We start from the raw sequence: 27182 nt of genomic DNA, 5'->3' as shown, positions 1-27182 counted from the left end.
CTTGCAGGAAAAAAAGAAAAAAAGAAAAATGGATAAGGATGGTTTGGGCGGGTAAAATGCATAACGGCAGCCATTTGTGTGCCCTTCTCACTCATTATGCTTCATTAACATGCAGCACCGTCTCCGGCCAACTATCATTAAATGCACCCGCCAGCACGTGGGAAGTTTTACCTGATTAGCAAAACATTCACACTTGTAAACTCAGGTCCTCCCAGAAGATTCCTTCTGCAAGATTGTTCTCGGTTTAAAACTTTAACATAGAGAAAAGCAAAAAAGAATAGAAAGCCAAAAAAAAAAAAAAAAAAAAAAAGGAAATTTACTCCTACCCGGGCCACCGGCAAGGCTGACACAAAGGGGTTAAAAGTTAAGTGGAAGTGAGCTTGAAGATGGGGCCTCTACATAAACTTGAACAAGGCATCTGGGGCCCGCACAGACCTCCACCTTTTTTGGCCTCGAAGGCGGCAACCCCAGCCTCCCTCCCAACGTCCTCCGCCTTTGGGACTGTGCAGGGAAGCTCACGTTAGTGGCAGCCAAGGAGAGGGGCCGGCCCTGCCAGGACTAAAGAGGGAGGGGAAGGGAAAAGCAAGAATCGCCCACCCCGCTCCCGGGAGGAGGGGCGGGCGTCCGAGCGAGCGAGCAGTGTCTCGGGCTCTGTGCATCTCTCGGGAGCCGCGCGGGAAGGATGCTGGGCCGCAGGGGCGCGCGCGCGGAGCGCGGGATGCCGCGGGGCTGGACCGCGCTCTGCCTGCTGAGTCTGCTGCGTGAGTACCCGCCGCGCGCGGCCCGCCAGGCTGGACAGGGAGGGCCGAGCGCGCTCAGCCAGCTGCACGGAGGGAAGGGACCCTTGCCTCCATCCAAGCTCCCACGCCCATGGCCGCTCCCGGTTTTGGGGAGCGAGGGCCGTGTGAACCGGGCCCAGCCCCTCACCTGGGAATCGGCGGGGCTGGGACGGGGAGGAAAGGCGACCACGCCGCGAGTGGGAACTCGCCCAGGTGTTCACCCGCGGCGAGCCCTAGGCGTCCCGGAGTGGGACAGCGCGACTCGCTGGAGTTGCCTCTGATATAAAGCCCCTTGAAGGTGCTGGTGTCTCTCCATGTTACCAAAGGTGCGGAGCGCAAAGTTGGAGAGAAGGGAGGAGAGAGGGGAGGAGAGAAGCAGTTTTGCGGCTGATGAGTGATTCAGGAAACCGGGCCTGAGCGTGTCGCGGGCAAGGGGGCCAGGCGCCCACCCTGCACTGGGTCAGGGGGAGCCAGAATTAGACATTTAAGGAGAGGGAGCTAAGCCACCTGGCACGAGGCCGCGGGTGCAGGGCAGGAGGCCCAGGACGCAGGCGGAGTTAGGTAAGGAGGGGAGTTTGGAATGGAGAACAATCCGTGCAAAAATACTTGCATTGGATCGCAAAGTTAAGTTACAACTCGCTCTTCCGACACCCACACCCATTCCATTGCAGAGAAGGTGGTGGTGGATGGAGTTTGTTCTCCACGCTGCCTCCCTCTCCCAACACAACTCCTCTCTCAGGCACCAGCTCAGGATTGCTAGGTTTGGGGATTTTCCTTCCCTGTCCCCCTCTCCAACTTCTAAAACTAGTGGACAGGTCAGAAGACTAGTGGACGCTTCTCCTCATCCATAATGCTCTTATTTCTTAAGTTCTTGCTCTCAATTTCCTTAACACACACACACACACACACACACACACACACACACACACACACACACAATAGGGCACTCAATAAATATTCCTTTCATCTGGGGATAACATTTTGTCTCTCACTTCATTGCACTTAGAAGGTTTTAAACATTGTAACTTGTTCTCCCTTTTGCTCAGGATTCTGCTCCCGGGGCTCCCAATTCCCGACTCTTCCTAAAGGCCAGCCAGCAGGGCCCCACAGAGCGGTCTGGGCCAGCCAGCTGGGGCCCCCCTCTCAGCCTCCTTTGCTGTCCCTCTTTGGGTCCACCCGGTTGGAGAGTGACTCCTTCTGGGCTGGAGATAGCTCTCCGTTAAGCTCTGGGTTGAACTGTTTGGCAGCCCCAGACTTGCCCTTTGGGGCAGGGAAAAAGCTGTCACTGAGGTGTACAAGCCCTGGCGAGGGGATCCCCCTGGGTGAGCTGATCAGAGGCTCTGATTCAGATCAGATGCTCCTCTGCTTTGACTCCACAGCTTGTGATGATGACCTGGTCCTGGGCCCACCCTTTGCTTATTTCCTCAGCTGGCCGGTCTCAGCCTCGCCTGCAGCAGTGGAGGTGGGGGGAGCAACTTAACCTCTTCAAAACCTCAGGGTGACCTATCGAGAATTTCAGTCTGGGGGTGAGGGGTGGGGCATGGGTCCTGATCCTCAATCTTGCCAGATTTTGTGGACCAGTTTGGCACCTCTATGCCTTTCTTGAGAACTTTCTAGGGTGTGTTGTTGTTTTAAGAGTAGGAGTCATTTTCTGTCCTGGGTATATTGTGGAGTCCATGACATGAGTGACTGTACCTCGAAATGCTAACAAAGGGACGTTGCAGACATTCTGTGCTATAATTACTGTGAAATTTAGAGCAGAAAGGGGTGCTGTGGCTTTCTCATCACCTGGACACAGAGCTTTGTTCTGAGAAGTTCTTTTTCCTGGCCTTGTAAGAAGTAGGCAGACATGGGGATGGGCACAGCAGCCAACCTAAAGTAGACTTTCTTTGTTGGAAATGGAGGGGCTCTGGGTCGCGGTGAGAGGCCACCAGGAAACATTGCCACACCACCAGCTGGGAAGAGGAGCCCCGTTTGTCAGACTCAGGGTTTCCCTCAAGCCCTCCGTGGCCAGTCCCACCCCTTCACATTCCTCTTCTTCCTTTGGGTCCTTCTGTGCCTGCAGACCCCACACCCATATCCTGTCTGGGGCCACATGTAAGGGGGGGGGGAAGAAAAGGGAAAAGAATTTTATCAGATATTTTCTAGAAGAGAGGGGACTCCACCCTTTGAGTCTCTGCCACATGGTGACTGAGGAGGAGCAGCCTGGGGGACCTCTGACTAACTCAGTGGCCCCCAGTGCTCTTCCTGTAGGGCCAACCCTGCTGCCACAACCTCTGCAAACGCAAGTCTTCCGCAGCATTCCTGTTTGACAGATAAAAACGGCCACCGGGGCCTCTTTTTCTTATCCCTTTGGCTCCACCTCCTGGGAGCCTCGTTCACTTATCCTCATCTCCTTCATTCTCTCTTTGTCTTCAAAAGCTCCGGGCAAAGGGTGCCAAGCTGCAGCTGATAAACTCCTGCCAGTCTTACAAAAACAAATAAAAAGGAGGAACAAATTCCACTTCTTATGGTCTCACGGCCCGATTTCCTTTAGATCCTGGGCAGGCAAGCCTGGGCTGACGTTCAGGGCTGGATGGTTACCCAGCTCCACCCTGAGGGTGCCTGGGCCTCCCTCTCTCATTGACTTTGCTTGACCTAACTAAATGGCCTGAGTGTGGAGCACTGAAAATGTGAAGGTAGGGGAACAGGACAAAAACACCACCCTCCAGAAGAAAAAGCTCAGAGTTGCTAGGACAGAATTTCCATATTTTTTCTGGGCTTTGACTTCTCTAATGAGAACATTTTCTTGCCTCCGCAGCAAAGAAATAAAAGCATGTTATCTATGACTTTTAGTCCCAGAGCCCCCGACTTTGCTAAAGGGAAAGATGTGTGCATCTTGGGGGGTGCATCCTGGGACCTACACACCAGAGCCCACCTGGGAATGAGTCACTCCCCTTCAGGTGTAAATAAAGGAAAAGGCCTTTTGGCCTAACTGGAAAGTCTGCTATTTGTTGATTGGGGAGTGTTGGGGGTGGACAGAGAACCTATCGCTGACACCCGCAGGGGAGCAGCATCTCTAGGTAGCCAGTTCCATTGTTCAAGAAAATTCCTTAAATAGTCTTTGGATGAGACAACCTAGGCCCCCTGGACAAATTTAGGATGTGCAATTCCACAAGAGGTTGACTCGCTGAGCACGATAAAAGAAAGTGGAACTTTGTATTTGATGAGCCTGAGACAAAAGGCTGAAATACTCCAGAGTCCAAGTAGAGAGAGAGAGAGAGCGAGAGCGCGAGTGAGAGCGAGAGCAAGAGAGAGAGAGAGAGAGAGAGAGAGAGAGAGAGAGAGAGAGAGAGGAGGGGAGTGCCTGGAACAGTGGAGGGTGGAAAAGACCTGGCTAAGAGACCTTAGGGTGCGATATGGATGTTTAGCACAGTCGTGTCTAGAATTTCAGTTATGTCATCTGTTTTGGACGGTGCTGAAATCTGGCTCCAGGCTCTCAAGCCTTCAGTAAGCACAGGCTAGTCTGTGTTAGCAGTCTTCTGGGGAGAATAAGGAGTGGGTGCTTGGCTAGCCCAGTGTGAAGCAGTGTAAACCAAGAACTGCTGCGGCCTGAGGATGGGGAGGTGCAGATCTTCCATCCAGGAGTCAGTAGCACCCAGGAAAAGGCAGGAAGAGGTGACTGGGAGAAATGTAGGCCCCAGAGAAAGCTCAGGATATTGGGGTTCCACAGAAAGTGGATGGGGTCCAAGACACATCATTTAAATAGTATAGGGAAGTCTCAGTACACGGGGCACACTCAGGCCACAGACACTTGGTTTAAATTCAAACGTTAGCTTGGCCTCTGATGGATAGGAAGGCATCAGCCCAGCTCTTTGTTCTGATCCAACGAGGCCCAAACTTCTGGAGACCATAACAAGGATGCTTCCTGAATGCTTCCAGGAAAGGCAGGAGGCTCACTGTCCTGCAGTTCATTCCATCTTTTTAAAACTAACCTCCTTATTTTAAGTTTTTCTTTGTATTGCAGTGAAATTAGCCTTCCTGCAAATTCTAGTCATTAATTCTAGTTCTATTTTTTCTAATAATTCACAGAATCATTCTGATCTTTCTTCATGACAGCGCTTACCGACCTTTCTAAATCACCCCACTAGATTATAAACTCCTTGAGGACAAGGATATATTTAAATTCTAATGACACTCACGCCTAATAGTGGAAAGGAATCTTCTCTTATTTTGTGCTTCCCACAGCACTGAGCATGGTCCCTTGTACATCACTGTGCTTATGAAAAACAGGAATGAATACATAAGTGAAATGTACCTTGAAGAAAGTTATTTACTCTCCCTCCCAAATTCTGCTTTTCTACATCAGAGGTTATAGTAAAGGGCCAGATAGTAAATATTTTAGACTCTCAAGGCATGGTGCTCTCCGCTGCATATTGTATTTATTTTATTTTACAACACTTTAAACACAGGAACGCCATTTTTAGTGTACTGGCCATGGTATAACAGCCCATGGGCGGGATTTGGTCCACCATCTGCAGTTGCCATCCACTGATCTAGATGAAATAACAGTAGGCCCTCAACCACAGGCCTTGGTTTCTAGAACTCTCCTAATTCTGGTTAATCTCCCATGGACACTCCTTAAATTAATAAACTTCCCCTTAAAATATAGTCTCAAATGAGACCCCTCTACCTAGTGGTGGTTGGTGTGACTGCACCTGACACAGTGGCCATTCAGTCCAAGTGTTTATTCTGAACTCAGGACTGTGCTAAGCGCTCTGAGTAAAACAAATGAGTGGAAGAGATAGTCTGGCACTTGAGAAATGTATAATGGAACTGAAGTAGCAAGACCTCTACTCAGGAAACATCGTACATGATTTGTGCTCAGTAAGTGATGGAGATACATGTCCTAAGGTCTTGGAGAAGCAGAGGAAAGGGGCCTACACTGGTGATAACCACTATTTCTTGATGCTTACCAGATAGACTAACGGCTTTACACCCCTTTCCTCCTTGGTTCCACAAAACAACTAGGAAGCAGGGACTATTTTTATCCTCATTTTACAGGTGAGGTTTAAAGAGGGGAAGAGGCCGGGCTGGTGTGGTTCAGTGGTTGAGTGTTGACCCAGGAACTAGGGGAACACGGTTCGATTCCAGGTCAGGGCACATGCCCGGGTTGTGGGCTCTATCCCCAGTCGGAGGTGTGGAGGAGGCAGCCGATTGATGATTCTCTCTCATCATTGATGTGTCTACCTTTCTCTCCCTCTCCCGTCCTCTCTCTGAAATCAATAAAAACATATTAAAAATAAAAACATAAAGAGGGAAAGAGGCTTCCCAAGGCCCCACTGCCGAGCGTGGTGTAGAAGCCTGCCTGCTTCCATCAGGGCTTGAGAGCGGAGCCTGAGCTCTTTGCTTCCAGGCTCTGCCGTCTTCTTGCCAGCACAGGAGTGGGCTCCCAGAAGAGACCCTGTCCTCCTCCTTCCTAGGACTGCATCTCTCTGAGCTGAGACACCCAGGAACTCCTCCAAGAAACTACTGGTGGGCTGGGTGCTAAAATTTGAAAGGTTGGGCAGAATGGGGCTGACTGGCTAGGAGAGTGGTCGGCAAACTGTGGCTCACGAGCCGCGGTTTGCCGCTCTGTTGACTAATGAGTTTGCCGACCACTGGGCTAGGAGGTCCAAAAACAACACCAGCAAAAACAATAAAACCAAGGGTCTAAGAAAAGTAAGACCAAGGACAGGAAAACCCAGTCTCCTAAGGTGTGGAAATGGAGTTATTTAGGTAGCAGACCTTTCTGAACTGCTGAGGATTTATAACCCCACCCCAGCCCCCTTTAAAGAGTAACAATATCTTCAATTTACTAGTTATAGGTAGAAATCTTATAAAAATGTATTTCAGACTCCTCTGCTTCCTTAAGTGTACCAAACAATAGGACTTTAACCTTCGTGCTTCAGATATATCATGCAAACAATTTGGTCAAGGTACAACTCAGTGACATTCTAATGCTTATTGAAGTGCACATATTTATTTACTCCTCCCATAAATGATTCCAGCTAGTGTGGGTTTTGATAATCATGTCTCTATTTTTCATTTATTTCTGTTTCTTCATTTTTAGCTGCTGCTTCTCCTTATTTCTTGTTTGTTTCTAAGAGTCTCTTTTTAATTTTTAGCTTTAGCTAGTATATCAAATAACCAATTTGATAGTATTGTGTGTAAAACAAGAATAGTTGCCTCTGAATAAGTGCCTGTAAAATAAATGGGTGACTTTCACTACCTCAATTTTGTGACATCTAACTTGGCTTCTGAGAATCCTCGTATTGCCAACTCCCTGAGACCTTGTCTTCTTCTCTTGCTCCATGTTCAAGAGTTGAGATCAAATAGCAGTGTAGGCCCCTTTCCTTCTGCTTCTCTAAGATCTTAGGACTTGCATCTCCATCACTTATAGAGGACAAATCATGTATACTGTTTCCTGAGTAGAGGTCTTACCATGTTAGTTCCATTATAAATTTCTTGAGTGCCAGTTAATAAAGATGGACTGAGAAGTAAACAAGAGAAGATAGCGTTTTCTACTATTTTAAGTTGTACTCTCATATGGTCTGGTGGAGGGCTATGCCTCCTGTCTAGAGTGGAATGGATGGAGTGCAGGTTTTACCCATCGCTTTTAAGAATCTGACTGGTAGGCTGCTGTTCCTCCCTGCAGAGTAAGGGAACAGAAGTTCAGATAAAGAAAGGTCAGATTCAAAGGCTTAATGCCATGGGTGTGTGGGGGAAGTAGGACTCAAAGAGGTCTGTAGTCCGTCTTAATTCTTATATTCTTAATGCCATGGGTGTGTGGGGGAAGTAGGACTCAAAGAGGTCTGTAGTCCGTCACTTCTTCAAGACCCCAGTCTCTTCATGGGAACGAACTCTATAAAAGGGTCCCTGCAGACTGTGAAACCAAGAGACTCCCTCACTGATGTCCCTGTATTGCAGCACCAGGCCAGGATAGTCCCCCATGGCCCTGCCTAAGTGTCCCCTGGCCCTACACCAGCTTATGTGTACCCCACGTTCAGTCTCGCCTTTCTGTTCTCCATCTCTGTTCAGTTTCCCCAGCGTCTCTGAGGCTTCCCTGCTCACCCTAGGCTCAGAGACATGAATGTGAGGCTGGGGTCCCATTGCCATTTGCAGATGGATCCTGCTAGAGTTCCTCAGTGCTCGGCTGAGGCTGAGGGGTGGGTGTGAGGAGGCTGCGGCAGCCGGGAGCCCGACCCTAGTGGATTGGTAGCTAAGCCAAGGGTTGCTTCACTCATCTGGCACAGGCACCTCTATCCTCAGAACTAGCAGCAGGTCTCTCGACACATCTGGAAAAGTTCAAAACTGTTTGTCTGGGTGAAGGAGGCCCTGGGGAGGGGGTTCAAAAGCATGACATCACCTCAGCCAGGCCCAGCTTCCTTTGGGAAGAGAAAAGGGCTGGGCCTGGCTGGTCCAGATGGGATTCCCAGGAATTGATGTATTGGAGGGGAAGAAGAGGAAAGGGTGGGCAGGAAGAGTGACGTCAAGGGGGATTCCAGTGGTGCCTTGCAATGTACCTTGAGAGGATGACTTCAGTTTTTATCACCTGCCCCCTACAGTGAATCCAAACCTTGGGGTCAGATTGCTGAGATGGCCCTACTTAAGGACAGAAGAAGACAGAATCTGCTTCCCCATCTATTTTATTTTGTTAAATTCACTCCCTACCTAAGCCAGACAGGAGCCACTCCTTTTCTTTTCAGAGCTTGGAGGGTGCCTGCTGGTCCTGAGAAGTTTGGCCCCCTGAGTCAGCTAAACCTCTACGGCCCCATTGCTCCTCACCCCACGTGAACTATGCTTTTCTTCTCTGCCCAAACCCTGGTGATGTGAGTTCTCATCTCCAAAGTGGAGAGAGCGGTATTACTTTGTCTGCCTGCTCACCTGCCACATAGTATGAAGATGATTGTTGTCCTTGCCCTTAATAGCAGTCATCTTGGTGGCAGGTTGGGGAGGGAGGCAGATATGGGGCAAGAGAGACTTGTCACCATCTCTAGGGACGCATTCTTGGGCCCAGGTTAACTGCCTTAAAACTGAAGACGAACTTCCCTCCTGTTGCTGAGGGAAGGAAAAGGTGTCATTCTATGTTGCTTTTTCCTGGAAACCTCGGAAAAAGGCTCACCTAGCTCTCAATTGGGAACATTCAGAGACAAGCTTTGGGGACCCTCAGGAGCCTTTCCTTGAGGATGGTACTGCTGGGCGTGAGCTCTGGATCCCCAGTCCACCGCGAACATGTACAGGGTCCAAGAGTACAGTGGAGGCCCACATACTACATGTCTAAGTTCTTCAAAGTTATAAACCAAGCCAGTGGTCGGCAAACTCATTAGTCAACAGAGCCAAATATCAACAGTACAACGATTGAAATTTCTTTTGAGAGCCAAATTTTTTAAACTTCTTCTAATGCCACTTCTTCAAAATAGACTCGCCCAGGCCGTGGTATTTTGTGGAAGAGCCACAATCAAGGGGCCAAAGAGCCGCATGTGGCTCGTGAGCCGCGGTTTGCCGACCACTGAACCAAGCCAACCGACTAATAAATAAAATATCGTCTGTTCTACCTTGCGAAACATACCTTCGTGGCCACCTGAAAGGCCAGGTTTGAATGTGAGACTCTCACAGTCCTGGAATTCAGTCCCACAATGTGGCTGAGCAAGAAGAGTTAGCCCTTGGTCCTAGCCCACCCCTCTCTTCTTCTTAACCATGGCGCTGGCCCACACCGTAGTGGATCTTATATGCATGGAAGGGACACTCCAACCACACGCTTATGTTCTAAGCCTTCTTCCTGCAAAGAGCCACCCCTCAGCTGCCTCTGGGCCTTGCAGGCGCACACCCTGGTGCTGCAGCTCACCCTCCGAAGGATGGGCTGGGACAAAAGGCCCGTGCAGGTCCTCCAGTGAGGAACACGTTCTTTGACTTCTGGCCCCCAATGTATATTCTGAAAGGGAGGCTCCATCTCTGTTGGCACCATGGTTTGAGGGCAGCGCAGGAGGAGGAACAGAGTGTGAGCTCTAAAGCTCAGGATCCAGGCAAGAAGCTTCTCCTCCCTGGGTCTAAAGATGGCACTGCTGGCTGGGAACTAGGAAACATGGAAGTGCAAGGACCCTCGCGAAGATCTTCAGAGAATGACTAGATCCAGGAACATTATACTGTAACAAGTTAACATTCATCTCATTGATTCTCCCAAGGATCCATGTAAGGAAAAACCCTCCCTTTAGAGATTTGTAAACTGAGACACACGCACATGCATGCGCACACACATTAAATTGCAGAGTTACTGGGAGGGTCTGATGAGAAATCAGGCCTGATGTTCTCCAGTTCACCAGCTAGAATTCTAGGGCAGAGATTCCTGAAGGAAACCTTAGGGTTGCTTGATGCAGTTCTTCAACCAAAGGAAAGCAGAATCGGTTTAAAGGCCACGAGGGAGAGAACGAGGGGAGTTTGGGAATGGGAAAGTTAGGAAGAAGAGCAGAAATGTAAAGCAACTGCATAGAGCAGTGGCTCTCAACCTTTCTAATGCCGCGACCCTTTAATACAGTTCCTCATGTTGTGGTGACCCCCAACCATAAAATTATTTTCGTTGCTACTTCATAACTGTAATTTTGCTACTGTTAATGGATCGTAATGTAAATATCTGTGTTTTCCGATGGTCTTAGGCTCTACAGCAGCGGTTCTAATGTCGCGACCCACAGGTTGAGAACCACTAGCAGCGTCGTCTAAGACCATCGGAAAACACAGATATTTACATTACAATTCATAACAGTGCAAAATTACAGTTATGAAGTAGCAACGAAAATAATTTTATGGTTGGCAGTCACCACAACATGAGGAACTGTATTAAAGGGTCGCGGCATTAGAAAGGTTGAGAACCACTGGCATAGAGGATGGTATGATTGTAGTGATTGTTCCAAGAATTAATATGGTGGTGGATGGAGAGTGAGAAAAAGAGGATATGTTAAGAAAGGAATAAAGATATATCCTCCCCACATTTTAGATCTCTGTCATATTTATTCAGGTATACTTTGATATTTTAATATTTTACTTAATATGTTATGAACATAGCCTCACATCCTCATGTTGCTATAGTTATTCCTTATCTGTTTATGGTAATGATTATGGTATCTTAGGTGCATATGCCATTTATCTGATTGTAATTCATTTTAGTTGCTTGCAACTTTGCCTTCCTGTAGATAATCCTCCTATAGATAATACTCTACTAGCCACTTGGTGCATACAAGCTTTTCCTTCCCTATTTCTTTAGGAAAAACCTAGTCGTGGGAAATTAGTTGCCTATCCAGGAGGATGTTCTTGTTGCTGTTGCCTTGCCAGGGGTGGCAGGAGATATTCTAACGCTTCACTAATTTGCATGTCATCCTTGCGTGCAGGGCCCATGCTAATCTTCTAGGTATCATTCCAATTTGGTATATGTGCTGCTGAAGTGAGCACAGGATATTCTGGATGGAAATTGAATCATACCCTGGCCAGTTTTCTCAGTGGTTAGAGCATTGGTTGAAGGACCAAAGGTTTGCTGGTTTGATCCCCGGGTTGGGCATGTTTGGGAGGCAACCAATCAATGTGTCTCTGTCACATCAATGTTTTTCTCTCACTCTCTGTCCTACTCCCTCCTCCCTCTTCCCCCCACCAACTCCCTCTAAAAATCAATGAGGAAAATATCCTTGAGTAAGGATTAACAAAACAAAACAAACTATATATATATATATATATATATATATATATATATATATATGTATATATATATATATATGAAGAAGGAGGAGGAGGAGGAGGAGGAGAAGAAGAAATAGAAATTAAATCAGGTGATATCATGAGGCTCCAAGACAATTTAGGTTCTGACTTTTCCTCCTTGTTTCCCTACAGCCTCTGCATTCACAAATACAGATAACTTGACTACTGTTGCCACAGAGCCATCTACTACAGGAATGTTTTCAACTGTTCCTACAAATGTATCCAACCAGGAACCCATAACACAAAGTACTCATGAAAGTACCACCCTCCACACCATCTCTCAGAACAGCAGTGGGACCACAGCAGCCATCTCAGGTAAAAAAAAGTGTTTGTCTTGGGTCCCAGAGGGATGCTGCTGGTGCTTGGGTAAAGCATTAGGACATTTGCAGACCACTCCTACTGACCCCCATAGAGGGAAATACAGGCTTCTATAATAATGGCGTGGACATCTTGTTTAGGGTACCCTGAAGCAGCTGATCTTGATCAGTAATGCTCCTTGTAACTCTTCTCTCATGCTGAGTCTGGTTTAGTGATAAAACAGGACTAGATGAGAACTCCCTAGAGATCTCTGATCTCTCCTAAGTGAAGGAAGTTGTTTACAGGTTCAAATTGGGGGTCTTTGACCTCACTAGGGTGGACCAGCATCCAGTTAAGTTTCAGAATCCTGAGGGAATTCTAATACATCTAGATTATAGCTATGGTTCCAACAGCTGGCTGGAAATGAGTTTGGTAAGGGTTAGGCCATAAAGTAACTCTTAAATCCCCAAATTACCTCTTCTGGGTTGAAGACCATGCCAATGTCATTATCTATAAGGTCTTCACTCATGAAAGTGAACTGAGAGGTGTGTGTGTTTATGTTTATGCAAATGTGCTCAAATGCACACTTGTGTTTTGGTCTTTTCCAGAGCCTACAGTCAACTTTGCATCTACTTCTGGGATCACCCCAGTTCCTGGAACCATGAACTCTTCTGCCCAGGCACAGACCTCTTTAGCCACCATAGTGTCTTCCACTCTAACCAACTTTTCAACTTCAGAGATGACCTTGGAGCCCAGCATGTCACCTGGAAATATTTCAGACCCGACATTCAATAGCACCAGTCCTGTGGCATTTACCACTGAACCCAATACATCCTTTTCTTCTACCCCAAGTACCATCAAGGTGGGTGGATTAGACCAAAAATGGCAGATTTCCCCCTCATTTCATATGTATACCAGCCCTATACTCCCCTTAACTTCTCCTCATGCCAACCAATAAGATTTGGGTCATTAAGAATTGGCATGGGCCCTGGCCAGTGTTGCTTAGTGGTTGAATCCCATGCACTGAAAGGTTGACAGTTGGATTTCCAGTCAGGGCACATACCCAGGTTGTGGGTTCGATCCCTGATCAGGGTGTGTGTGGGAGGCAACCGATGTTTCTCACATCGATGTTTCTCTCTCTCTCTTTCTCTTTCCCACCCTCCCTCCCTACCTTAAAATCAATCAAAAGAATTAACATGAAAAATACGCAGCCTAAATATTGCTGGAAGGGGTAGAAGGGGGGGAGAGGGGTGGAGTCAGGTGGCAAGGCTGCTCTGTGCCATGGGAATTGCATTTCTAAGGAGTCGAGATTAAAGAGGATTCTCTGCGATCCATCCAATCCCCATGGGTTTTTTCTAGTACCTCTTGGTCTGGGCTTTGATTAGGGCCCCATCCCCCTTTGTACACATTTAGAAACCATCTTTCATTTAATGGGGCTGTTTTTCCCAAAATGCTTAGGGCAAATACCATTTCCTCTGTGTGAGAGGGTTTGGTGGAAATGCCAGGCATAGAGAGGCAGTGAGGAATGGAGCAACTAGGGATGGTGAGATCACTGGCCCTTCTCAGCCCTGGCTAGAGCTTTCAGCACAGAGGATAGAAGATATGAGGCCGGGGGACCTGGGAGCGGGCTCTGGGGGGACCTGCCTGGTTTCTTTTTTAAAGCAGCTAGAAAAAAGTCTGGACAGTCCTAGGGGCCAGGAGGAAACTGAGCCTCGCCAGGTTCTGCCCGGCCCCCCATTATCTGTTTGCCTATACACAATGAGGCAAAAGTAGGTTTACACTTGTGAGTACGCAAAACATATAATTTATTCTTTTATTATGATTTATTGTATTTTTCATATAACAACGGTAAACCTATTTTTGCCCCACCCACTGTGAGTAAATAATACACTGGGGGAAAAACAGCCTGCCCTGCCCTCTTCTATCTCGGCACCGTGCGTGCCAGTATTTACCAAGTTTGCCAATAGCTGGTATCTTCTGGGACCGTCGGTGAGATGGAGGAAGAGAGTGAGACTCTTATAAAGCTCTAGTCCTCTAACATTTTTTTATTTATTTTATTTTATTTATTAAATTTATTGGGGTGACATTGGTCAACATAAACACATAGGTTTCAGGTATGTGTCTCTATGTTACATGATCTGTATATTGCACCATGTGCTCATCACCCAAAGTCACATATTCTCCTGTCACCTTACTTTAGGACGCCCTACTCACCCCCACCTCTTCCCTCCCCTAACGACTTTTTAAAATGCTTTTCTCTGAAAATCTCTTAAGAGTGTACTTCACAGAATCAAACTGGAAAAGAGGTGGGGAAGAAATGAGAGGCAAAGATGCTGGCTTATTTACTTTGTTTTAATACAGGGAGAAATCAAATGTTCCGGAGTCAAAGAAGTGAAATTGACCGATGCTATCTGCCTGGAGCTAAATGAGACCTCCAGCTGTGTAAGTCAGACTCCCCACCCCTATGCCTTCTTCCTCCTCTCCTCCCACAATTCCTTCTCAACCCCCTTAAACCATTTGTTCTAGATGGACTTTGGTGGGGTCTAAGCAAGGTCAGGCGACTTGCAAAACAAGCTTTGCGTTTAGGGAGTAAGAGGCCCCATCTGGTGGACAAAGAAGGCAAAGATGATTCTATTTAAGTGTAGTTGTTACCTTTTACCTCCTCTGGTATAGTCTCTGTAGTACATTTAATATATATAGTCAGATTTAAGTTCAATTTTATATTAAGAAAGTCCTTCATGAAATATAAAAGTCACCTAAAATATTAATTTCTTTATTATATTTATTTAGATATAACTTTAGTCCATATAGAATTTCTCTTTCTGTAATGCTGTGTTTTTCATATATCCATTTTTCCAACATTATTTCTTTCTTTGTTGATCAGAATGCTTCTTTTAGCTTATATTAAGTTTTTATATGTCACAGGGCATATTCTTGACAGATATTTTATTTGTTCAGTTTGTCTTTTTTTTTTTGCCTTTTACAAAAAATTTTTAATTATTATACTTAGACATTACAGGATTTTTAATATTTAGCCAGGAAGGTCCTTGCTCTATAAAAAATGAAAAGTAATTTTATTCTATTAGAAAAACTTTAGGAACATCTTGTCAAGATTTTTTTAATTAAAATTTTAATTGGAACTGCTCTAAAATTCATCCATACTTTTTCTGTTCTTCTCTTATACTATTCAGCATCTTGTTTTTTTTAGTTTTTAAATTTTTTCTATAGGTTTTATAGATTTCTTAAATTTATCTATAATATAGACTTATTAGGTATTACAATTGGTTATTGTTGGGATATTGGAGTTAATTGAGTTTGGAATATTTATCTTTAGTTTAGCCATTCTGGTTAACTTGCTTATTAATTCCAGGAGCTTTTTAGTTTATTCTTTTCTGTTTTTAAGGTAAGTTATTATGTTACCTTCCACAATCTGTTGTTTTTCTCCTCATTTTTAGTAGTTATGCCTCTTATTTGAGTTTCATGTCTTAGTGCATTGGTAAGATCGTACAGCGTGGTGTTCACTTTTAATGATAATAGTAGACCTCCTTACTTTGTTTCAATAAACCTAGTTTCCTGATAGTAACAAGGCTCTGGGTGAAGGGTGGGATGACAGGAAGAGTGGTATTCACTTACCAAAAAAAAAAAAACAACAAAAAAAAACACCCACAAGAAAAGTTTCCTTACAAGTTAAGAATTCATTTAAAGGAACCATATATGTGACATGAGGCATACACGACCTGAAAAGGGGCTAGGAAAAGACTGTGCTGTCGAGCGCATTAAATTACTTATTTTGTCTATTCTAACTACTGACATCTACCTGTGCTTATTAGGTGGGTGGTTCTGACTCACAGGTCTTTTAAAATTATACCTTAGAGAATTGCCTTAGAACTTTTAAAAACAAAATACATTGTGAAGACTTAAGTTCACAAAATGAAATAACTAAGTGCAATTTGCAAAATAAGCTAACTTAGACACGAATGTAAAATGCTCTGTGTGTTCCTGATGCTGACTTTCAACTCTACCCATTAAAAAAGTGCCAAATCCTTTGCTAATTCTAGCTCAGGAAAATAACCATCTTCTCTCCCCTCCCCCCTCTCCCACCCCCACCTCCTCTCTTTCCCTATCATCTTGGTTGAGTGCTTGTGTTCCTGTGTATCACCAGTCTGTGCCAGAATGCTCATTCTCTGTACCAACAATTTAGAGCTGATTGCATAACCTTCTACATGTCTGTCCATTGCTCTTCAAAGTTCACATTTAACTGGGATCGCCATATAAGACAAGTGCCAGGAACTTACTGCTACTCCAGAAATAATTCCTCTTACGTTGCTATGACCTCTTTCAACCTGTGGTCTTGACTGTCTAGTCTATTTTCTGGCACAGCTGAGAAGATCTGCACTCTCCTCTGAGATTTGGGGAGGATTCATGAGTATCAATGTGGAAAGAGAGCGGCTATCCCAATTTTCTAAAGAAGGCTTCTGCTCTGCTTGCCGTGAATCAACTCTACCGTAGCAACAGTGGAGTGCTATCGCTTCCCTGGTGGGTCTACCACTATCGACCCCCTTCCTTGCTGAGGTCCCCTCTTCCCCAGACCTCAAGCAGCAATGCCTCCTATGATTCCCCAAGGTCATTTTCCTCAGTCAGCCATCCTTGTTCAAATTTTTAGCCACAGCTCCTAATTGTGTCCCAGATTCCTTTTCCTTGAGTCCTGCATGATTGTCTGATCATCAGTTAGTTCCCAATGCTGAGCGGTGTGGTATCATTTTCCTTAGGATGCTTTGTACTTTAGGTGTCAGAAGGCCTTAAGGTGCTGGTTCTAACCATGAGAAATATAGGTCCTACTCACAGCCTAATGAGAAGCATGAGAGTTTGGATTCCCCTAACATCACGTCCTTGAATACTTAGGTAATGTTGGCATGCTCCTGCATCTGTATTCCCAGGAGAGAAATGCACAAGCATTGTTCTCAGCCATTCAGATTCTCATTCTGTACCAATACTTACTGAGTATCCAGCGTGTTAGCTCTTGCTATGTGGATTCTTTCGACTTGTCTTCCATACATGCATTCGGTAGACATTTGTATCCCAACCACTCTTCTTTCACTCCCCATCCTTCATCTCTAGGCAACATATTATCTGTATCATCCAGGGAGAGGAAGGGCAATCCCACGCTCTTCTCAAGCACCTGGTACCACAGCTCAGAACCCTCATTAGCAGAACGTGTCACTCCAAGTCTGACTTTCATTTTCTCTGCTGCAACATCAGGTTAATTAAGTTTTTGTGGTTGTGGTTTCTCAAATTGTTTCCAAAAGGTGAGGTTACTTTATTCTCTTATGCCATACCCATTTTTTTCCAGGAGAATCCACCAAAAATATTTTTTTAATGGCAGTAAAATACACATGACATAACCATATTTAAGAGTGCAGTTCAGTAGTGTTAAGTAGAGTCACCTTATTGGGAAGCCAATCTTCAGAACTCTTTTCATCTTCCAGAACTAAAACTCCACACCCAATAAACAATGTCCCATTCTCCCCTCCTCCTAGCCTGGCAACCACTATTCTACTTTCTATTGCTCTGAATTTGATTACTCTAGGTCTGTCATATGAGTGGAATTATACAGTATTTGTCTTTTTATGACTGGCTTATAACACTTAGCATAATGCCCTCAAGTTTCATCCATACTGGAGCCCGTGTCAGAATTTCCTTACTTTTTAAGACTGGATATCTTTTTCCATTGCATGTATATACTACATTTTGTTTATACATTCATCCCTGACGGACACTTGGGTTGCTTTCATATTTTGGCTATTGTGGATAATGCTGCTATGAGCATGGGTATACAAGTATCTCTTCAATGCCCTGATTTTATTTCTTTTGGTTATATAGCCAGAAGTGAAATGGCGGATCATATGGTAACTATATTTTTAAATAGAATTTATGTTTTCCATAACAGCTACACCATTTTACACCCCATCAACAGTGCAAAAGGGTTCCAATTTCTCCACATCATTGCCAACACATGTTATTTCCTGTGTTGTTGTTTTTTTGGTTTGTTTGTTTAATAGTAGCCATACTAATGGGCATGGCTATTATCTCATTGTGGTTTGGGTTGGCATTTATTTTTTTTTAATGTATTTTTATTGATTTTTTACAGAGAGGAAGGGAGAGGGAGAGAGAGTTAGAAACATCGATGAGAGAGAAACATTAATCAGCTGCCTCCTGCACACCCCCTACTGGGGATGTGCCCGCAACCAAGGTACATGCCTTTGACCGGAATCGAACCTGGGACCCTTGAGTCCACAGGCCAACGCTCTATCCACTGAGCCAAACCAGTTAGGGCTGGGCTGGCATTTCTTCTTTTTTTTTTTTTTTTAATATATTTTATTGATTTTTTACAGGGAGGAAGGGAGAGGGACAGAGAGTTAGAAACATTGATGAGAGAGAAACATCAATCAGCTGCCTCCTGCACACCTCCTACTGGGGATGTGGCTGCAACCAAGGTACATGACCTTGACCAGAATCGAACCTGGGACCTTTCAGTCCACAGGCCGACGCTCTATCCACTGAGCCAAACCGGTTAGGGCTGGGCTGGCATTTCTTAATAATTAATGATGTTGATCATCTTTTAATGTGTTTATTGGCCATTTGTACATCTTATTGGAGAAATCTCTATTTAAGTCCTTTACCTGCCAATTTGGCTTTTAGACCTACCTTTCTTTAGAATCAGATCTGTTTGTACAGAGATTTTATTTATTCAGCTAGCTCACATCACCCTTATTCTGGCCCATTGACTTCATCTGAGGCAGACTGTCTCCCGCCTGCAATCATATCCCCAGCCCACGCCTTCCTTGCCCTCTGCCCAAACGCTAAAGGTCAGTTTCCATGCAGAAAAACAACGTACAGATGGAGGGCTGATGAAGACAGTGTGTTTCTTGGAAAGAGCCTGGAATCGGGAGGCAGCCTAACTTCGTGCCCTTGGTCAGCTGCCCACTTGTTGTGTGACTTGTAGCAGGTCCTTTAATTAGTCCAGAACCCATATGAGCATAGAGGTTTTTGCCTGCATTGTCAAACTCACACCAAAGTACATAAAATTAGAGAGAGAGAGAGAGAGAGAGAGAGAGAGAGAGAGAGAGAGAGAGAGGGAGAGAGATACAGCACTGGGAAATATCTTAAAGGTCATTTAGAAAAATCCATGTCCTTCTCTCTCTACGTTAATGCTTAGCATGCTTCCTTGACAAGCTAAGAATCCTTGCAAAGTTTGAGGGTGCTACTCTAGAAAGGTTGGATGGTTTTATTATTGTGGTTATTATTTTTGAAAAAAAATTGTGCAAGCCGATGTAGTTGGGGGCTCACAAATCGGATTCTCATGAGCGAAATGGCGAGGCTGTGGCTTCCTCCTGCCCACTCTCCCATGATGTCTGCCCACAGCCTCTCTTGGGGAAGGATGTTTATTTCAAGCATCCGGAGAAGCATTGTGCTTTGTTCAGGATCCACCTGCTCGTCTCCAGGCTCAAACACAATTCACTGATGCCGAGTGGGAGGCTGGCCGCTGTTATTCCCTTGAATTTAATCCAAGAAACCAAGCAAGGGGTGGAGGGACTCGGTGTGAAGGCCAAACCAGTTGGAATGCTGGGTTTTACAACAATGCACTTTTGTTTATTTGGTGCTATGCTTAGTTCAGTCTGGGTTCCACATTATGTAATATACACCTGCTCCCACACTCAGGGGTCTTACAGTCTAGTCAGAGAAATGGCAAAAACAGTAAGGCAGAATATGATTAAACATCAAAATGGGGATTCTAGATGGCAGAGTACATAAGGTATTGCTAATATTAATAGTAATAGCTGCCATTTTTCCAGTGCCCGTTGGGGTTTCAAAAGCCTGCTGGGCACTCTTCATACAACAACTCCCTACTCACCTCAGTCTTCAGCTAAGGACCCTGACACTCAGGCAAACTGCATGACATGAAAGAATCTAGTCACTAGCAGAGCAAAAGTTGGTGTCCATTCTGATGGGAGGTAGGACCGGCTTGAGGGAGGAAGTGGGATTTGGAAAGATGGAGAATCCAAGGAAGACGATAGTGTTCTTCATTCTCCTGCAACTAGGGTTGTGACAGTCACAGGCTCTCATGCCCCTGAGCTTCCTCATGGTGGTGCCCCCAACCAAAGGCCTCCCCCACCAGCTTCTCCTGTACACTTTCTACCTGTCCTTCAAGGCCTACATTGAGATGCTCTGATAGCCCCACGCCAGATGTGTGCTCACCTTCCTCTGAATGCCCATACATCTTAATTGTACCTTTCTTTGCTAAACTAGACCTGTGACCTCTTGGTCTCTTTTTGCTTCAGTTTCTTCATCTCTAAAATGGGCAGAATGATAGTACCCCATTTCCTAGGGTGATGTGAGGCTAAATTAATCAATATATGTAAAACACTTGAAACAGTGCCTGGGACATAGTAAACTTCATTTATGTTCATTGCCATGCACACAAACCTGGAGCTTGGACATGTAGAATTCATGCTACACCCCTCCCCCCATGCACATACATACCATGTGACCCACACACCACATGACACATGCACCACGTGACACAGGTTTTCACACAGCATCGTCTATTCAGGGCTTGGTAAATGTCAGGATCTGACTGAGGTGCAGCTTCTTGGACTCAGCTGCCTTATGATGGTGCCACCTCGCTTGGCTTGTTTTAACCATGCAAGAGCCTGTCCCTCTGCCCCTGTCAGGAAGGAGACATATTCCAACCAGAGACACGTCAGCAGCCCAGCCATCCAGCAGCACTTCGCTGCTTTTCATCCAGAAGGCATGGCGCTAGGGAGGGTGTGGTGCTCAGGGAAGCCATGTGCGACTCTCAGAAGGGAAATGGGCCTCAAGAGGAAGGAGACGGCTGAGTATGTCCAGTGTGGTGTCTGGGCTACCCATAGCAAAGAGCCAGATTTTTCCAGAAGCAGAGCCTCTACCCAGGACTTCACAAGGGAGACCTGCAGCATTTAGCCTTTTCCCGAGGGGTGAAGCAGCCCTGGCCTGAGAATCCGTTTCTCGGAGACCTCACTCGCAGAGGCCTTCCAAGGCCGCCGATGGATCATCTCTCTGTGGCGTGGAGGTCAGCTAGGCCTGCTCTGCCAGCCTCATCCAAGCCCAGTGAGTTTCACTCAGCTCCCTAAAGCTCCAACTGATGGAAGCAAGCTGGGGCCTGAGGCCAGTCTTGACCTTGCCTTGTGCAAGAGCAAAGGAGCCTGGGTTTTCCTGTCTTGGGTCACGGCAGTAGGAAAATACCCAGGCCGCCTTCCAAGCTGGGAGGGCCCTCTGGCCTTGCCACAGGAGCAGTCCTGCCTACAAACAGGAAGCTTTCTCCTCCACGTAGGCTCCGTTCTGATGGCCCTCACATGCCCCAGCAGTTTTCCCCTAACAGGAAGGCGGTCAGAGCTGCTCAGGCGTTTCCTCCTCCGCCGCCATCTGCCATCCGGGCAGAGGAGAGTCTTGGTTTCCACTCCTTTCCTGTGCAGGGGAGGCCACTCTGATCGGAGGCTGCCGGCATAACCCTGGGCACTCGAGAACGGGGCGTTGGAAGGCACAGCCAGGGCCGGGTCCTGGGCTCACTGTTGAAGAATTATCCGAGTTTATCTGCTGAGCCTGAGTTCCTGACTAGGACTCAGTTCCTCAGTACGGGCCAGTCAACAGCCTCGAGGAAGACCTCTGAACCTGGAAAGCACGGGCCCCATACTTACGTTTTAACAGATATTTTCATTGATTTCAGAGAGGAAGGGAGAGGGAGCAGGAGAGAGAGAGTGAATCATTGATCGGCTGCCTCCTGCATGTCCCACACTAGGGATTGAGCCCCCAAAGCAGGCATGTGCCCTGACTGGGAATCGAGCCATGACCTCCGGGTTCATAGGTTGATGCTCAACCACTGAGCCACGCTGACTGGGAAAGGGTTCCATACTGTTAATGGGAAAGGGGGATAGAAGACTTGACAGAAAGACCATTTCCCTTTGCACCATGACCTTTGTGAGACCCCTTGGAGAGTAAGAGGGAAGGGACCCAGGATCCTGCCAAGTCTGTAGTCATAGAATTTGTCTCCCCTCCTCACCCCTCTTTGCCTTTTCCTAACATTTGGAGCTATTCTAGCCTTGAAACAAAAGATTTTCTCCTCAGTATTGCTTAATATTTTTTGTTATTGGCAATTTCTTTTGAATTTACTTTGAATAGTATATGTGGGCAGGGGCAGTCCTTTAATAAATTTGTTCTCTGGCATCTTACACCTACGACACTAATAGATATAGGTTTTGGTACTGAGAAGTTTGTTTAGTGTTTTTTCTTATTGTGTTTTTATACACACATAGTTCGAGGCATTTTTTTCTTTCTCTCTCTCTCTCTCTCTCTCTCTCTCTCTCTCTCTCTCTCTCTCTCTCTCTCTCTCTCTTTTTTCAGTTGGGATTTTAGAAAAAAGGGATCCTTCCTGTGGAGGATTTAACCAGAATTATTGTCGTGACTCTGGATGCAGTTCAGGGCATAAGAATAATTTCATCTCTTGCTCGTCATTTTTCTTGGTCTTCCCAGGAGGACTTTAAGAAGGACAATGGAGAGGAACTGACCCAAGTCCTGTGTAAGAAGGATCCGGCTGAGGCTGGGGCCAGTGTGTGCTCTTTGCTCCTGGCCCAGTCTGAGGTGAAGCCTCATTGCCTGCTTCTGGTCTTGCCCAACAGAACAGGTAAGGGGCACATCTGTCTCAGGGGCAAGGGAGGGCGTGGGGCTGCGGTTAGAGGATGCTGGGTAGAAATCAGGCATCGTAACTCAGAGAGTGCAGGGGCTGGGGAGCCGGGCCAGGCTGACTTTGGGAGAGGCCGTCCTGAGATGAACCACCCTGGCCATCAGAGCATCTTCTAAAATAGCTTAGGAGGACAGAGCAGGATGAGCTGGCTCAGCTTCTAGAGTCAGCAACCCCTGTTTCTAATTCTAGAACTTTCCAGCAAGATCGAACTTCTGAAAAATCACCGGTCTGACTTGAAAAAGGTAAGTTCTCTAAGATGATAGGTTTGGGGTGTTTGCTGTAGTAGGGGAGAGAATAATGACCTTCTCTAGACTTCCCTTTCCTCCCTCTCCATCCTTCTCCAACAATCTTCACCTTCCCATGCTGAACCAAAATCTCACAGTGCAGCTTGATTAAGAGATGTCCGTCTGAAATCCTATTTAGAAAATTCCTGAGGTCAATGTCTTCTTGTGTCTACTCACTGCTGGGTCACACACATGGGTCTAGTATGGGTTGGACTCCTTTCTAGAAGCCACATTCCACAAGTGACTAGGCCATCTTCTCTGTGCCTTCTCTCCAAGCTGGGGATCCAAGACTTCAAAGAACAGAGTGTTGGAAGCCACCAGAGCTATTCCCGCAAGACCCTGATTGCGCTGGTCACCTCGGGGATCCTGCTGGCTGTCTTGGGTATCACTGGCTACTTCCTGATGAACCGCCGCAGTTGGAGCCCCACGGGAGAAAGGCTGGTTAGTTCTGGGGTTCGGGCCACAGGAAATGAGGAAGATCGTGGTCTTCTGGGGCAGTCCATGAATGTCACGTCAGGGGAGGAGACATACCGGAAAAGACACTTTTTGTGCCCTTAACACAGGGATGGCCAGGCCTACACATACTGTGTCCTTGGACGAGTCCAAACAGCATGCAGGGTGGGCCAAAGGTAGGCTTCCAGTTGTTTGTATATTAAATAGTACAACCATTAAGAAATAATAATACAAGAATGAACTCTGTGTTTCGTGTACTCACAACTGTAAACCTACTTTTGCTGATTGGGAAAGGGGACTAACTGGGACCAGCCCACCTCCCTGTGGTCGCAGATGGTCCCTGCCACCGACTTACCGTTTTCACTGGGACAGTTCATCTGGGCATGACCGGAGCAGGCTGCTGAGTCAGCCGCTTGCGAACATGTTACGTGGCCACGGGTGCCGCTTGGCTCACAAGGGGGCATGTGGCAGGAAAACATACTTAAAAAGAATTTCTTTTTTTGGGGAAAAGCTATTGTTGACGTGTTCTGGATGAGGAAGGAGAGGCTGGGGTTTGGCTGGTGGCCTCCGGCCAGGGGGTTGTTCACACCGGGGAGCCGGGTGTCTGGGGAGCCTGTGGTGCTCTCCTCTGTCCTCTCTCCTCTAGGAGCTGGAACCCTGATGGCTCTCCCGGAAGAAAGGAGTCTGCACATGCAGCCGCCCCCCCTCCTTCCCCCGCCGGGTCTCCCTCCCCTGCTTTCAGATAATGCTCCTTTATTTATGCACCGTCTAGGGGGAAGACCCTTATTACACGGAGAACGGTGGCGGCCAGGGCTATAGCTCAGGCCCGGGGCCCTCCCCTGAGGCTCAGGGAAAGGCCAGTGTGAACCGAGGGGCTCAGGAGAACGGGACCGGCCAGGCCACATCCAGAAACGGCCATTCGTCGAGACAACACACGGTGGCTGATACCGAATTGTGACTCGGCGGGGTGGGGCAAGGCTGGGCGATGCCTGGGGAAGGGGGCCCGCCCTGCGTCTGGCCGCCTGCTGCCTCCCTGCCGGATGGAGGTGCCATCCCTCGCCTTCTACCCTTCGCCACTGCACACACCTTTCAAAGCCATTCCTGGGGCCCTGCCCTGCACCAGAGGGGGGTTCTCCCCACCTCGGGGAGAGGCAAGTAACCCTTTATGCATTCAGCTCCCTGAACCCAGACTCTGGTCTCCCTCGAGGAAGGGTGTGATGGGGAAAAGCCAAAGCTCAGAGAAGCTTCCAGTCGGGGTGGATGATTTTGCAGCCTTCACACGTGGCCCCTTCCCTCTCCCGCATCCTGCCTCGTTATGGGAACTCCGGGAGAAAGCGGGGGCTTTTCTGGCCTACACTTTCCTCCCAGGAGGCTTTGCCTTCTACTGTTTCTTCCTTATATTTTCTTTCTTTGCTTTAGAGAAACCAAAGCGGCTCACTACACCTGCTCTTTGTTATGATATAGCCAGACACCTTGTCGTCTTACACCATGTACCTTACGCCCCCTCCAAGTCACTGTGGATCCAGTCGCCTGCTTCCCTCTTGCTCTCCAAGGCTCCCTCGAGCTCCGCGGTCCCTCCATCCCCTCCCTCCCCCCCCCCCCTCCCCCCCCCCCCCCCCCCGCCGCCGCCTCTGTGTGCAGAGGCCTGCACAGCTTTCTGGCTGAGCCTGGACCTGGGCTCTGAGTTGTAGAACAATGTCTCTGTTTGGGAGACAGGATGGAGGTGCGTGGACATGTGTTCCCACCCGTGGGGGCGAATGGAGGAGAGCAAAGAGCTCAGTGCTGGTCCTGGAACCTCCCAGAGCCTCTGCCCGGGCTCCTCTCCTCCCAATGATCAGAGTGGGCAGGAGCGCGCGACCACATCGTTGAGCCAAACCCCTTGACCTCTGTGCGCATCTCAGGAAGCCTCTTGCTCTCAGCGAGGCCCTGGCCTTATCCTCCAATCTCGGTGGCTTCCTCCTTCCCCCCTCCCTGATTCCTGGGGTGAGCTGTGTCCTCAGGCCCCCAGCAGACTCCCTCTGTCCCTGCCTCCCCCACCCTGACCCCCTTCACTGCTCTGCATCCCCTTGTGGTCAGGGCCCCACGACATCTCCAGAGGACCCTCACCAGTTACCTCCTCTGTGGGTGACCCAGGTCCTCATTTTTGTGGGTTTTTTTTTCCAGAGGGGTGAGCAGGGATCCTGATTTCAATGACGGTTGGAAATAGAACTTTCCAGAGATAGGAAGATTGGGTAGATTTTGTTTTTTCTGAATAAAGAATGGTGTGTAAATACTGTGATTAAAGTAATAGTGGAACACATTTTTCTGTGGCTCTGACCCAGCTGGGTGTGTCTGAGTGCCAGAGCGGCCGTCTGTCCGTCAGATCCGCTGGACTGTGCAGTGATGTGTGGGGAGGACCATCTCGGGGGACACAGGTACCCACCAGGATGTGGCCCCTTGGGATAAGTCTACCAACCACTCCCCTCTCTCGGGGGGAGACCGGGAAGGCTCACAGGGACGCTGGGCCTCTCTAGTCATGGAAAGAAAGACTGACCGGAATGCAGGGGGCTTCAAGATGGGGTGCTGACATCTGAGGGGCCATGCCTTTCACGAATATCTTTCTGAGAAGAGGCGCATTTGGGTGACTGTATACAAAACACAGGGAAGAAGCCATGCCCTGTGCACCCTCTGTTAACACACCATCCCCCGCCCCTGGCTGGGAGAGGGCAGGGAGATCTGGCTGCCAGGTCCCGGAGGGTGGTCTCCACCCTCAGCGTTGAGACAGCAGCCTAACTGTAACACCTTCTGTAAGCACGCCCCCGCCCCCGCCCAGACCTTCCCCTCCCCCCTCAGACCATAGGAAGCGGAGGAGGGGGAGCACCGGACACCGCTGAGGAGCTTCAGGAAATGCTCCCCAAGTGTGTCAACAGTGGCGGAGGCCGTTGGGCTCAAACAAAGGATCCTTCCATTCTTATCTGACCAAAGCCAGTCCTTTCCCTTCAGCGCGGCCCCACCCCACTTCCTCCTTGCTTTCTCCAACTGCTCTAACCAGAGGTTCCCCCCCAGGAGACGAAAGGGGGAGATCTAGAGCCAGAAGGTGACAGCTGGTTGTGGGGGGTTGGAGAAAGGAGAGGAGGTGGTCATCTGAAAAAAGAAGTCAGGTTGGCCTTCATCGGTCTGGTCACACGTCCTCCCATGAGAGTGACCAGATGAGGGTCTGGCCAGTTAGAGTGGCAGGAGCAGGGGTGCAGGGGTGCAGGGGTGCAGTGGTGGGTGCAGGGTACAGGCTCCCAGGAAACATGGGAGGAGGGGCAAAGGCAACTGAGCCTTGGAAAGGCCTCCAGCCTCAGGCCCAGCAACCTAAGTAGTATTTTACCCCGAGTTTGTCAGGGTGTGCAGCTTTAGGAGGAAGGGGTGCGTGTATGTGTATTTAAGGGGTGCGTGTGTGTATTTAAGGGGTGGCGGCTAGTTCTGATGGCTGGACTACTTGCGCTGAAGGGTCTCAGCTTTCTAGACAAACTTTCCCCTTTGGCCTAAGCCTCCTGGTGCAGCAATGGCTCCACCTGCTGGCCATGCTGGGATCTCACCGCTCAGCCCCAGCTCCATTGCCTCCATGTTGGGTTTCTCTCCCCTGCTGCCTCACCCTTGAACACCCTAGTCCAATTGATCTGCTACGTGAAGCTCATACTAGTGGACCTACAGAAAGTCACTGCTGGTGAGGCCTTCAAAGATACGTTCAACTCAACTCCCTTATGGCAAAGACAAAGTAAGGCCCACAGAAGGCATATGGCTTCCCCAGCTCACCCTAGTTCAGGTGACCCGAACCCAGAGCTCTCCCCTTCATCCTTTACC

At 47.8% G+C, this 27182-nt stretch overlaps 1 protein-coding gene across 1 annotated transcript; it reads left to right on the top strand.

Annotated features, from left to right (window-relative positions):
* The first annotated feature begins 571 nt into the window (after window positions 1-571).
* Window positions 572-25649, top strand: CD34 (CD34 molecule). Its single transcript, XM_080648062.1, has 8 exons — window positions 572-761; window positions 11673-11855; window positions 12446-12699; window positions 14199-14279; window positions 22404-22554; window positions 22804-22856; window positions 23175-23339; window positions 24124-25649. Exons 1-8 carry the CDS (start codon window positions 683-685, stop codon window positions 24307-24309), a joined length of 1152 nt encoding a protein of 383 aa, XP_080504188.1. The 5' UTR covers window positions 572-682; the 3' UTR covers window positions 24310-25649.
* The last annotated feature ends 1533 nt before the right edge of the window (window positions 25650-27182 follow it).

This window comes from Plecotus auritus, assembly GCF_963455305.1.
Source record: "Plecotus auritus genome assembly, chromosome: 12".
Classification (NCBI taxonomy): Eukaryota; Metazoa; Chordata; class Mammalia; order Chiroptera; family Vespertilionidae; genus Plecotus; species Plecotus auritus.
This window is presented reverse-complemented; position numbering and strand designations above follow the sequence as displayed.